Here is a 12896-nt window from a genome sequence, read left to right on the forward strand (position 1 = left end):
CAAAATTGTGATGGTAATGTATTCATACCATAGTAGGAAGAAAAGAAGGTGAAGTCCAAATTATATATTCTTTTAAAAAGGTAACCCTGTGTTGTTAGTTTCAAATTATTTAGTAACTAGAAATTGATTCAAGTTTATATGGCAGTTGCTGACTGAGCTGGGCCCTGAGTAATGAAAAAAACAGATGTGTTCCTCTCTCATGGGCAGGAAATAGGCAAAAAATAAGTAAAAATAAGTTTAAAAGAAATGTATAGTTAAACAACATAAGTTCTAGGGGGGAAAAAAAAGAAAATTAGGAGAGACAGTAAAGAGGATGTAGATTGCCACAACCCACAAAGGCCTCACTGAGGAGGTGACATTTAGGCTGAGACCCAAAGGATGAAAAGGAGCCAGTGAGGCAGAATTAAGGGCAAGCATATTCCAGGCAGAGGTGACAGTGTGTGCAAAAGACTTCAGACTAAAGATTCCTCTGCAGGGTCAGGGAGAGTATAGTGGAAGATGAGGTTAAAGCTCATGCCAGGCATCATAGGCCATTTTAAGGGGTTTGAATCTTATTCTGAATGTAATGGGAAACCTTTGAAGGACTTTAGGTGGTAGCGTGGCTGATCCTATTTGTATTTTTATAAGGTCACTCTGGCTACTTGATGAGAGTGAAATGGGTTGAGAGAGATGGAAAAAATGGAGATGTGTACATCGGTTAGGAGGCTGTTGTTTAGTACAGGAAAGACATGATAATGGCTTGGACTACAAAGGTGATGGTGGACATGGAGAGAAAGAAGACTAGGTAAAATCTGGCAGTAGAATTGACAGGACTTAAAGATGGATTGAAAATGGGAGATGAGGTGGATGGAGCTATTAAGAATGATTTTAATAATTAAGAATGTTTTATAACAGTACTGGCGAAAGCTTTATATAGATAAATTGGTAGAAGTAAATAATGTACATAATTTTTAAGTAAATGGATGCTTACAAAATGTGCTTGGAAAAAATAGTTATTTTAAATGAGTAAGTATAATATAGCCTAAATTTTTCATTACATTGTCAATTGGCTTGATATTCTAATACAAGGGTAAGTGCTATGTAAAGTCAGCTACCATTAATATTATGGTTATTATTATTAATAATTTATAAATTGTTTATACTAAGATGACAACTTCATTTCTACCTGCTATTGTTTTATAAGCTTTTATAAAATAAATTTTCTACATATAATAAGGATAAAAGTATAAGATATGAATGGAGTGCCTAGGTATCACCTGCATTTTACTTTTATTATAAAAAAAAACAGAGCATGGAATACCTTTTTAAATTGTACTAGTTTTCTGTAAATTTGTAAATCAGTGTTGCTGTCCTCTGTTAATTGTGTGTTGGGGTGTGGGGGGAATTAGATTTCAGAAGCGGAGAAAGACTTTCTTTTCAAGCAGTTGAGTGGTAGGATACAACTTCTAAATAAATTACGCCAAGAAGCTCTGGATCTAGAAATGCAGATGGAAAAGCAAAGAGGAGAAATTGCTGAAAAGCAGAAGGAGATCAAGGACCTGCAAATAGGTATTGATAGTCTGGATTCCAAAGACCCAAAACATGTAAGTAAATGAAGAGATCTTTGGCTTGTTCTATGGGGATGAGCATATTGTTCTTTCTGGGTATTATGTCTCATCATTTTTAGCCTCAGAGTCCTTTCTGAAAATCTCTTTTAGTTTGATGCACAAATTTGAGTGATACATATGTTTATATGTGTGTGTGTATATATATGAGTGTATGTATGTATATTATATATATACATATGTGTGTATATACATACACACACACACGTATATATAAAGTGTGTGTGTGTTTAAAACAAAACAACCTAGGGCTTGATGGAGGTAGCTTTCAGTAGAACAATTGATGAATGATATATTTATTTTTTTTAAGTAATTGAATTTCATTATATTTCAAATCAAGAGAAACCTGCTCTAAGGTGCTCTCCAAACCTCTTACTCTTTCTCTCTCCTTGTTTTATTTTCTTCTTTCTTAACAGCAAGGTTGCAAGATGGGAGAGCTGAGGGGGTTCAGAGTCCTTTTTCTACCTCTTCTTTAATCCTTTATGCAAATATTCCACTAAAGCTATTTGTTGTTTCATATTGTTTTGTTTTGTCCTTAAAAAGAAAACATTTCTCTAGAGTATGTCTTCCTAAAATGTGGCCAGAGGTGGTCAGGTGGCTGGATGATGGAGTTAGGTTCTTGTCTCTTTCTGTCTCTACTCTGAAAAGTCTTACTAATGGTTTATATTTTAGCCAATATTTGTAAAATAGAAGTAAGAATATTTCCTGCATATTTTACTGGTATACTTTGAATAATAAGGTTATTTAAAAAAAATAAACTTTAAAATCTCTGGATTATGAGAAACCATAGAATTTAACATGGTAAAGACAATGCACTATAATTGCTTTATGTACTTGACAAGTTATTTAGTTATCCCTTTAAACATTTTAGTAAAATATCATAGATATTTTTTGGAGGCCAGCTAATTTTGACAAAGGGTGACCATATCATCACAGACATAAGGTCTTTTCTAACAAAAGCCTAAGACTTAGTATTAAAATTGAAACCAAAAGTAGTCTTGATTGTCTTGAAGAATTTTCATTACATGAAAAATTAGAGATTTTAAATAATATATAATATGGTCTATGATATCTTCCCGTATCATATTTATTTGTTCAGAAACCTACCACCCCATGTAAGGCCCCTGAGGACAGGAACTGAATCCCCAGGGGCCAGTGCTATGTTTATGAATGCTTGCATTAAGGAAAGTAGGGAAGAACTGGCCTATAGGCACTACTCAAAGCTCCTTTACTCCCTCTTGTAGTTCTGTGATCTATGAGTGTAATCAGAACCTAGATTGTCTGTTTGCTTTCAACTTAGGACTGTGATAGTCTTGGCATACAGGGAGTCTAATACACACTGGATTTCTGTAAAGAATTACATATAGAAAGGAGTTAAATGAGAAGTAGGAAAGGCATCCAAGTTTTGAAGGTAGTCAAAATCAATCTGTAATAGTGGAGATGAAACATACAAGCCAGATTTTGAAGTTCCTTTTCGGTATTGTTAAAACTCCTGAAGGTTAGTTCTTAGGGTTACAGTCTTAGTCTGAGCGCCAGAGGATGTCTCTTTTTAATTTGTTCACCTGGAAGGAGCATCTTTTTCTAATTTGCACAGTCACCTTAATGCCTAGTATTAGGCACCCCATTTTAGGCTGCAAAATGTGAACATTTTAGCAAGAGGGAAAGAATCAACAACGGTATTCTGCATATTTTTCTGCAGATACAGGCTTTTATTTAACTTTTATTATTTAATCAGATGAAGTATCTTTCTGAATAGCAAATAGAATTTAAAAGTAAAAGCTTGAGAGATTAGGAAACAGTAAATGACTGAGATATGATGGAAAACAAGTATGTTAAGTGCCAGTGATGTGTCTTGCATTGCACTTGGTTTTAGGCACATATGGTGAGGAACTTTATTTTATTACAGCATCCAAATGAGATTGGTGACTTTTTAAATTTGCATAAGATGAAAATATGATTTAGAAAGATTAAATGATTTCCCAAAGTACCCCTTTTAGGAAGAGGCAGAGCCTCACAAAGGAGTTACAGGTCTAAAGAGATTAATTATTTTTTAAATTAGCTCAGAGCCAAGCCTGGTCAAGTTTTCAACAAGCATAAGCATTTAACTAGTTTTCAAAAGGAAAAGGTACTATATAAAAATCAAATCCCATTTTAGTTCTAGAAAACATTCACAGTCAGAAGCAGAAATACCACAGGAGCAAACATAATAAAGGAAGATTTGTATCCCTGTTCCCTATCTAGCAGTGCTCTATGGGAGCAAACTGTATGCTAAAGGCAATTAATCTGTAGTAATCTGTTGCAAAGATTGTGCGTGATTGGCCTGTGGGAGCTTCCTGTGTTGTGATTTAAAGCGCGGAGGGTGTGGCCTGCCTGCAGAGGCTGCTTGTGATTGGACGGGCTGGGCTGCCGCTCAATCTCTGCCAGGAATGTGGTTTGAAGCGCTGGGAGGTTAGAGGCTCAGAGGCGTTTACAAAAATGCGGCTGTCAGAGAGGGAAGTGCACATGAATTTCAAGACAGCATTAGAAAGCGTTCCGCCCACAGTTCCTCTGTTATCAACGGCTCAGTTTTAACAGGACAAATTCTAAATTAAGGTATGATCATTTTTTCTCTCTGTGTACAAAGGATTTAAAGAGGAGGAGGAGTGAGAGATGTAAGTTCCTGTTTTTACAATACCTCTATTGTGAGCTCCATGGTAGTGAAAATCGTTGAATCTACTTTTGCTCCCATGTGTTTAATGCAAATCATTGGTGTATTGAGCTAATTTTTTGTCCTGCATGTAGAGATTTCAGTGGAAGTTTTAATGGTGAATTTTTAAGATTTATTGATGCAGATATGAGTGTAGACCTTTTTGAAAATTCTTTCTTGAGCCATAAAAATCCTAAATTTACTTAGAATTTAAGGTTTTATCTGCAGTTACCTTTTCAGAAAGACTTCAGATGGGTATTTTGGGAGAGTAGGAGAAGAGTTTTGAACATCCATCACGTTTTACCGGTAGTAAAATAAAAACCTTCCAATCAAGCTGCCTCTCATTTATTCTTCAGAAATGAAGAGACTTTCTTTCTTGTCTTTGGAGGCAACAGACATGTAAAATTGAGAAGTGTTCTTTTATAATCAAATTATAGTCTTAGACTTGAGACTCGTGGAGTTCGTTGTTCAGACTAATATAGTTCTTTCTCCTGGTAACGTTCTCTTGATTTATTATTGTTCTGTTCCTCTGATCCTGTGGGGGCAAACTAGAGCTGCGAGGGTGTGATGTGAGTGGGAGGGCACAGGTTCTCTGGGGAATTATTTTGTCTCCATATGAACAGTTGCTTAAGGAGACCTGGGCAAGTCATTTGATGGATCTGAGATTCAGTTTTCTCACATGTAAAAGGAAGAGTTAGACTAGGTCATCGGTTTTCAGTTTTTTCCCCCAGCGCACCTGAGAAATACAATCCAATCCTTTCAGATAACAGTAGCTCCCTAAAGCGATGACTGTCAGGGTGTGTGTGGGTGTGTGAAAGCTCTTTTCCACCAGGGGCATATGTAGTGGTTGGTTGCAGGGGTGTGCCGCCACAGGGCCCTCCATCTTGAGACTCACTGGGCTAAATGGTCTTCGAGGTCCCTCTCAACTCCCAGTTTATGGAACTTAAAAACAAACTGTTTCTTTGCATAAGGAGTTGAAAATAAACTCGTTGAGGACACGGGGAGGGGGAAGGGTAAGCTGGGACGAAGTGAGAGAGTGGCATGGACACATATACACTACCAAATGTAAAATAGATAGCTAGTGGGAAGCAGCCGCATAGCACAGGGAGATCAGCTCGGTGCTTTGTGACCACCTAGAGGGGTGGGATAGGGAGGGTGGGAGGGAGACGCAAGAGGGAGGAGATATGGGGATGTATGTATTATGTATAGCTGATTCACTTTGTTATACAGCAGAAACTAACACACCATTGTAAAGCAATTATACTCCAATAATAAAGATGTTAAAAAAAAAAGAAAATAAACTTGAATTCTAAGGAAGTATTTATTTCATGTCTCTATTTCCCCCAAAAAACCTTTTTAAAAATTATGTTTTTTAATAAAAAGTTATTACTTGTCTATTATAAAATTTTTTAGCTAAAAAAACTTATTAAAAATCTCCTGTAATCTTTCCACCCAGATATAACCTTTGTTAACATTTTAGAATATAGCCTTTTCCTATGGATATATGTATATATAATCAATTAACTTTTTGGAAAGATACATTTTAGTGCAGTGCAAAGAACACTGAAATTGGCTACATTACCTACTAGCTGTTACCTGGGAAAAATCACTTAACCTTCCTGAGCCTCAGTTTGCTCATCTGTAAAATGGAGATGATTTCCACATCAAGTTATCATGAGGTTTAAATGAAAACTACTCATGTGAAAACAACAGTGTCTGACACAAAACAGATGCAAATTGTTACATTTTCTTTTCCATTCTTCCCTAGAAATGTTATTAAGGATTATTATTTTTATAAGAGTTTAAAGAGTTTGGGATTTTAATTTTTTTTTTTTCAATTCAGTGCCATATGAAGGCTCAGAAAAGGGGTAAAGAACAACAGCTTGACATTATGAACAAGCAGTACAAACAACTTGAAAGCCGTTTGGATGAGATACTTTCTAGAATTGCTAAAGAAACTGAAGAGATTAAGGACCTTGAACAACAGCTTACTGAAGGTGAGAATTTAAGTATGATTTAAGGTAAATCAGATTCAGTGTTAATAAAAGACAAATAACAGGCATGAATCCAGATATTAGCTGAATATGCTTCAGCTGTTAGTACTAGTATTTGATAGGGAAATATTTGCAGAATACTCAAAAATGTTTAATAAAATTTAAAATTTTTATTTTAGTTTTCTTGGGTTGATGTCCTAGTGAGTCAGGTCACTATAGCAAGAAGTCCATACATGATCATGATAAACTCTGGCATGTGATTGTCTTCTTCTAAGGCCTAAAATCTTTTGAGGAGAGAAGAGTCCGTTGATATCAGGCATTCAGTGTCTGGTTATAAGGAGACTATAGAAAGAATTTTAGTATCTATTTTTGCAGTGCAAATTTAAATTGTGACATTGCTGGGAATTCCCTGGCGGTCCAGTGGTTAGGACTCTTTTGCTTTTACTGCCATGGGCCCAGGTTCAATCCCTGGTTGGGGAACTAAGATCCCACAAGCTGCACAGTGTGGCCAAAAAAGAAAAATTTTTTAATAAATAAATAAATAATAAAAATAGATCTTCCACCCATTTTAAAAAATAATTTTAAAAAAATGTGACATTGCCATAATAGTGGAAGAGGAAGATAATAGACTGTAGTGATGAGAGCCTTGGCTTGTGGTAAAAAGACCCCAGTCCTTGTTTTGCCATTATCAGCTGTGTTACCTGGGACAAATTATTTCTGTCAGGATCATTAGTTTGGGGGAAGATTAAATGAAATAGTGTTCATAAAGTGCCTGGACATAGTAAGTACCCAATATATGGTTTGTTTGTTTTTTTAAGTCTTCAGGTTACAGGTTAATGCTGCTAGTCTGGGATTTGACTTGGTTTTGTTTTGTGTGTCTAGTAGCAAGAACTGTTTTGTTGCACATTTTTCGTTATTTTATTTGGAAATCACTACTTTAAACTTTTTATAGCATGTATTAAGCATTTCATAAGCAATGCCAATGAGTATACTATTTTTATCGTCTACCTGCTTAATACTCCTGTACCATGGATAATAGGGGGGAAAGCTATTACTATATCTTGAAAATGAAAACTAAGATAGTAGGAAATAATTGGAAGCTTAGAATTTCATTCTTAGCTAGTAACAATAGCTAAGGAGACTAAATGCAGTAATTATGTATCTTGAAAGCATTTTCTTATATATATTATCACCTTCCCTTTCTTTGTCTTGCTTAGGCCAGATAGCAGCAAATGAAGCCCTGAAGAAGGACTTAGAAGGTGTCATCAGTGGGTTGCAAGAATACCTGGGGACTGTCAAAGGCCAGGCTACTCAGGCCCAGAATGAGTGCAGAAGGCTACAGGATGAGAAAGAGACATTGCTGCAGAGACTGACTGAGGTCAAGCAGGAAAGGGACCAACTGGAAATAGTTGCCTTAGATGCAGAAAATATGAGGAAGGTATGAATTGTTTCTTCTTGTCTATTTTCCTTACCTTCAGAAGTAGATGATGTCCAAATTAAGTTAGTTAAGGAAGTTAGCAACAGTGCAATTATAAGTGGCAAAAGTGTTAGGAGCTATTTAGTGTTTTGGGGTTTTTTTTCCCTTTAGTTGTGATACACTTGGAAGCGTTATTTTTCCCTTACTAAGAAAAGGAAGGTTATTTTAGCTGAATTTCTATCCCTGAAAAGTATTGTGATCAAATAACTCTAAAGAATAAGAAATTATAGCTATTACAAATACTGTATTAGATGTTCATATTTTGTTATTTGTGTAGCAAAATTAGGCATAACATAATTTTTCTTATTCTTGTTGCTGTTACTTCATAATTGTAGTATTATTTTGCAGATAACAGAACAGACACAGCATTGTAAATTATACCCTTCCATGCTTGATTTGTTGACATTCATTTGGAGATTTCACTTGCTCTGTTTTAGTTGTTTGGTAAACTTTACATTGCAGGAGAACCCAGATTCCCAAACCTCATCCTCAGTAGGGCTGGCTTCGGAAATTTGAATTAATTTGTTTTAATGTTATGAAATTTATCAGACATATAAGAATATCAAAAATATTTAACACCATGTACTCACAGCTTAAAAACTAAAACATACAGATATATTTGAAAGCCTCTGTGTACCCCCTCCCAGAGGTAGCAAAATCCTGAATATGGTTATTATTTCCCTCTCTCTCTTCTTTCATTATATGTGTATCCATCTATAAACAATATGTATTAGAGTTTTGCATAATTTTAGGATTTATATAAAAAGTACATAGTGTATCCTTTGGCTACTTCATTTCTTCCTTCATGTTTATGTTTTTGAGAATTATGCAAGTTGATACATGTAGCTCTACTTTATTTTTATTGATGTATATAGCATCCCATTGTATGTGCCTACCACAAATTTATTGCTTATTCGTTCTCCTCTTGGGGGATATTGAGGTGGTTTCCATTCTTTTGCTATTACAATATTGAGAGTGACATTCTTACACACACCTTGAGCATGGGGACTGTGTTCACAGTGGAACTGTGAGTCAGAGTGTGCGTGCCTTCTCAGCTTCACTAGATATTGTCAGATTACTGTCCATAGTGATTTTGTGAATTTCTGTTTCCCCCCAGCAGTGTGAAGGGCTACCATTACACCACATCCTTGACATCACCTTAATGTAATCTAACTTTTATTTTGTAAGCCTTAATTTTGAAATAATTTCAAGCTTACAGGAGAGTTGCAAGAATAGCTCACTATACCCTCCATCCAGAGTCACCAATTAATATTTTGCCACATTTGCTTTATCTCTCTCTCATATATAATTTTACATGATTTTACATGATTTTTACAATTTTTTAATAATTTTACATGATTTTATATACATTTTTATATAAAATTTTTTAGCGGTAGACATCATGCTCTTTAGCTTCTAAATATTTCAGTATGTGTTTCATAAGAACAAGGACATTTTCTAAGATAAACACAGAATAAAGATCAAATTCAGGAAACTTAACATTTTGTCAGACTTAGTGTTTGCCAATGTGCTGAGTTTGAAATGATGTCTTTTTATTATGAAAATTTTTACATTTACAGGAAAGTTGAAAGAATAGTTCATTGAGCATCTATGTGCTCTCTTAGATTCAACAAATATTTTTCTATATCTTTTTTTTTGCTGGGTCATTTGAAAATTGCAGATGTTATGACATCATCCCTTCAGTACATATCTCTTAAAAATGAGGACATTTTCCTACATCAGTGCAACACCATTATTATACCTAGGAAAATTAACAGCAATTCCCTAATATCATCTAATATCTGAGCCATATTCACATTTTCCCAATTGTGCCAAGAATGTCTTTTATGGCGTGTGTGTGTGTGTGTGTGTGTGTGTGTGTGTGTGTGTGTGTGTGGAGAATCCAGCTGGTAGTTCTGTAGAGTGTCCCACATTCTGGATTTGTCTGATTGTTTCCTCATGGTTTGTTTAACTTGTTTCTCTATGCTCTGTGCAAAATTGTGTCTTGTTTTAACTGAATTTTCACTTGATTACTGGAGAGGTTAAGTACTTTTCATCTGTTTATTTGCCATTCAGTTTTTCTCTTCAGTGAAATCCCTATTCATATTCTTTGCCCATTTTTTCTATTGGATTGTCTGTCTTTTTCTTAATGATTTGTAGGAACTTTTTATATATTCTGGATATTAATCCTCTGTTGGTTATATGTAGCGTCTGCATTTTGGACAAGCAACCCATATGATTCAGGTGCCAGGTGGTCTTTGGATCACTTACTGAGAAACTCTTCTATAGAAGTTCTTATCACAGGATTCTCCTCTTTAATCAGAATAGTTTAATCTGACTCTTCAAGATCCCAAATAAACAGATGAAAGCTGCTATAATGTTTAATCATAAAAAAATAAATAGGCTAAAATGAATCAGAACTGTGGTATGCTAATCAATAGGTACTTATATTCCTGTTAACACTGGTTTAAGTTTCTCTGTCATCCTTAATATTAGAGAGTGCTAGTCCCATTTTGTTCTTCTGATAAGTGAACATACTATGGTTTAATAGGAAGAGTGTAGGCTTTGGAGTCAGAAATCTCAGTTCATATTCTGACTCTGTCCTTTTTTAAGCTGCACAGCTCTGTGCTGTTTACTTAGATCTTCATTCTCCATTTCCTCATCTATAAAACGGGGATAATACCTTGCCTTACACAGTTACTGTGAGGATGTAATTAAATAATGAATGTGAAAACATTTATTCCAGTGTCTGAAGGAAAATAGGCCTTAATTTTATCCTCCTCTCTTTTTTTCTTCTTATGAATACATAAGACTCGTTTAAAGTATCACACAACTGGTTACTTTGGAAAACATGTTGTAGCTTACTGATTTTTCTGATTACATTTAGTCAGTGTTTTTGTTTTCCAGCCTGGATTCATACAGCCTGCAGCTTCATCGTATTGCCAGTGAATACTCTCTGTGCCTGGCCAGCACTGGCTGGCCAGCATTTGCTTTAAGTGCTCAGGTTACTTATAATGACTTGCAGGTGCTTAAGCAGCACAGTGAGGGTTCTGTACTTAAAACACTGAATCCTTGCAGGAGCTTGCAGAGCTAGAAAGCGCCCTTCAGGAGCAGCATGAGGTGAATGCATCCCTGCAGCAGACCCAAGGAGATCTCAGTGCCTATGAGGCTGAGCTAGAGGCTCAGTTAAAAATAAAGGATGCCGAAGCCAACCAGCTCAAAGAAGAGTTGGAAAAACTAACAAGGCTCAGCCAAGTAAGTAAGAGCACAAAGCCATCCAGAAACCAAGTAGGCTGGGCCTTAACATAACAGCTTTCCTTTAATTTAATGTAAGATTAAACACTTTTTAATATAATGTATGTGGAGTGATGGGAAGAGCACATTTTTGGAGTCAGACATTCTGAGCTTAAATATGACCCCTGTGTGAACATGGGCAAGTCACTTCATGGCTCTGAGCCTCTGACAAATGCCTCATCATCTGTAAAGCAGGTTATGCTGAGGGTAAGTGAGACAATGGACCTGAAAGCACCTAGCAGTTGGTAATCAATAAATTCTAGTTGTTCTTTCTCAAAACAGCTTTAAGAGACCTCTTTTAAGTTGATACTAAATTTTACTTTGCTACTTCCTGTTCTGGTTGGATGAAATACCCACTAGTTTAATTATACTTGCAAATTAGTGAAATAGTTATTCATCCAATAAATACTTATCGATTGGCCATTAAGGGCCAGGTGCCATGGATGCTATAGGGAATAGCACAGATATGGTTATGTCCTTGTGAAGCTGACAGTCTGGTAGGTGAAACAGGTGTCGGAGAAAGAAAACGATAGGGTTCTGTGCCAGGGGAGTGGTGGTCAAGGAAGACTGCCCTATGGAAATGGTGTTTCAGGCGAGACTTCAAGGGGAACTAGGATTTGGCTGTGCAGAGGGAGCAGAGGTGAAAGGGTAGAGGTAAGGGATGTGTTCTAGGCAGAGAGGCAAGGAGAGAGAGCTTAATGCATTTGAAGTGCTGAAAGTATGCCTCCAATATGCCAGGAGCGAGAAGAGGAGTAGGGAATGAGAGTGAGAGATAAGGGCAGAGAGGAAGACAGAGGCCAGTTATAATATATTCTTGATCACATTAAAATACAGTTTTGTTTAGCTATTAGCCAAATGGGTTGCATCTTCCTCCAGGAAGCCCACCCTCTCCTTCTGTTATGCCTGCTGAAAATCTGGATTCGGGACTCTACTTTGATTTTCCTTTAACCTGTGCTCAGTCAAAGCATTTTAGCCTGTGTATGAAATCATCTGTTTAGATTGTCCGTCTCTCCTGCTAGACTCAGAGCACAGTGAATGCCCAGATTGTAGATGCCTGTTTCAGTGCCTGGCACCTGAGGAGGGTCAATAGGTTCTAACTGGATGAAAGTTAAATAAAATAAGATAGTCTGAAACAGGCACATGAAAAGATGCTCAACATCGCTAATTATTAGAGAAATGCAAATCAAAACTACAATGAGGTACCACTTCACACTGGTCAGAATGGCCATCATCTACAAATAATAAATGCTGGAGAGGGTGTGGAGAAAAGGAAACCCTCCTACACTGTTGGGGGAATGTAAATTGGTGCAGCCACTATGGAGAAGTGGAGGTTCCTTAAAAAACTAAAAATAGAGTTACCGTATCATCCAGCAATCCCACTCCTGGGCATATATCTGGAAAAGATGAAAACTAATTCGAAAATATACATGGACCCCAATGTTCATAGCAGCACCATTTACAATAGCCAAGACATGGGAGCAACCTAAATGTCCATCGACACATGTATGGATAAAGAAGATGTGGTATTTATACACAATGGAATATTACTCAGCTGTAAAAAAAAAAATGAAATAATGCCATTTGCAGCAACATAGATGGGCCCAGAGATTATCATACTAAGTGAAGTAAATCAGACGGAGAAAGACAAATATCGTATGATATCACTTATATGTGGAATCTAAAAAAATGATACAAATGAACTTATTTACAAAACAGAAATAGACTCACAGACATAGAAAACAAACTTATGGTTACCAAAGGGGAAAGGGGGGGAGAGGGATAAACTGGGTATTTGGGATTAACATATACACACTACTGTATATAAAATAGGGAAACAACAG

The 12896-nt window shown here is 36.2% G+C and overlaps 1 protein-coding gene across 10 annotated transcripts in view; it reads left to right on the plus strand.

The window, feature by feature from the left end:
* CNTRL (centriolin) overlaps positions 1-12896 on the plus strand; it is an 88760-nt gene that overhangs the window by 32591 nt on the left and 43273 nt on the right. For 9 of the 10 annotated variants that reach the window (XM_082402181.1, XM_082402190.1, XM_082402186.1 and 6 more), the window contains 4 exons: positions 1389-1583; positions 6134-6287; positions 7502-7722; positions 10840-11016. In XM_082402181.1, the coding sequence (XP_082258307.1) occupies positions 1389-1583; positions 6134-6287; positions 7502-7722; positions 10840-11016 (747 nt within the window). Of the gene's footprint in view, positions 1-1388; positions 1584-1614; positions 4197-6133; positions 6288-7501; positions 7723-10839; positions 11017-12896 lie in introns of those variants that run through there. The other variant, XM_082402182.1, reaches the window with a different exon arrangement.

The sequence above is a fragment of the Balaenoptera borealis genome (genome assembly GCF_965194805.1).
Source record: "Balaenoptera borealis genome assembly, chromosome: 8".
Lineage (NCBI taxonomy): Eukaryota > Metazoa > Chordata > Mammalia > Artiodactyla > Balaenopteridae > Balaenoptera > Balaenoptera borealis.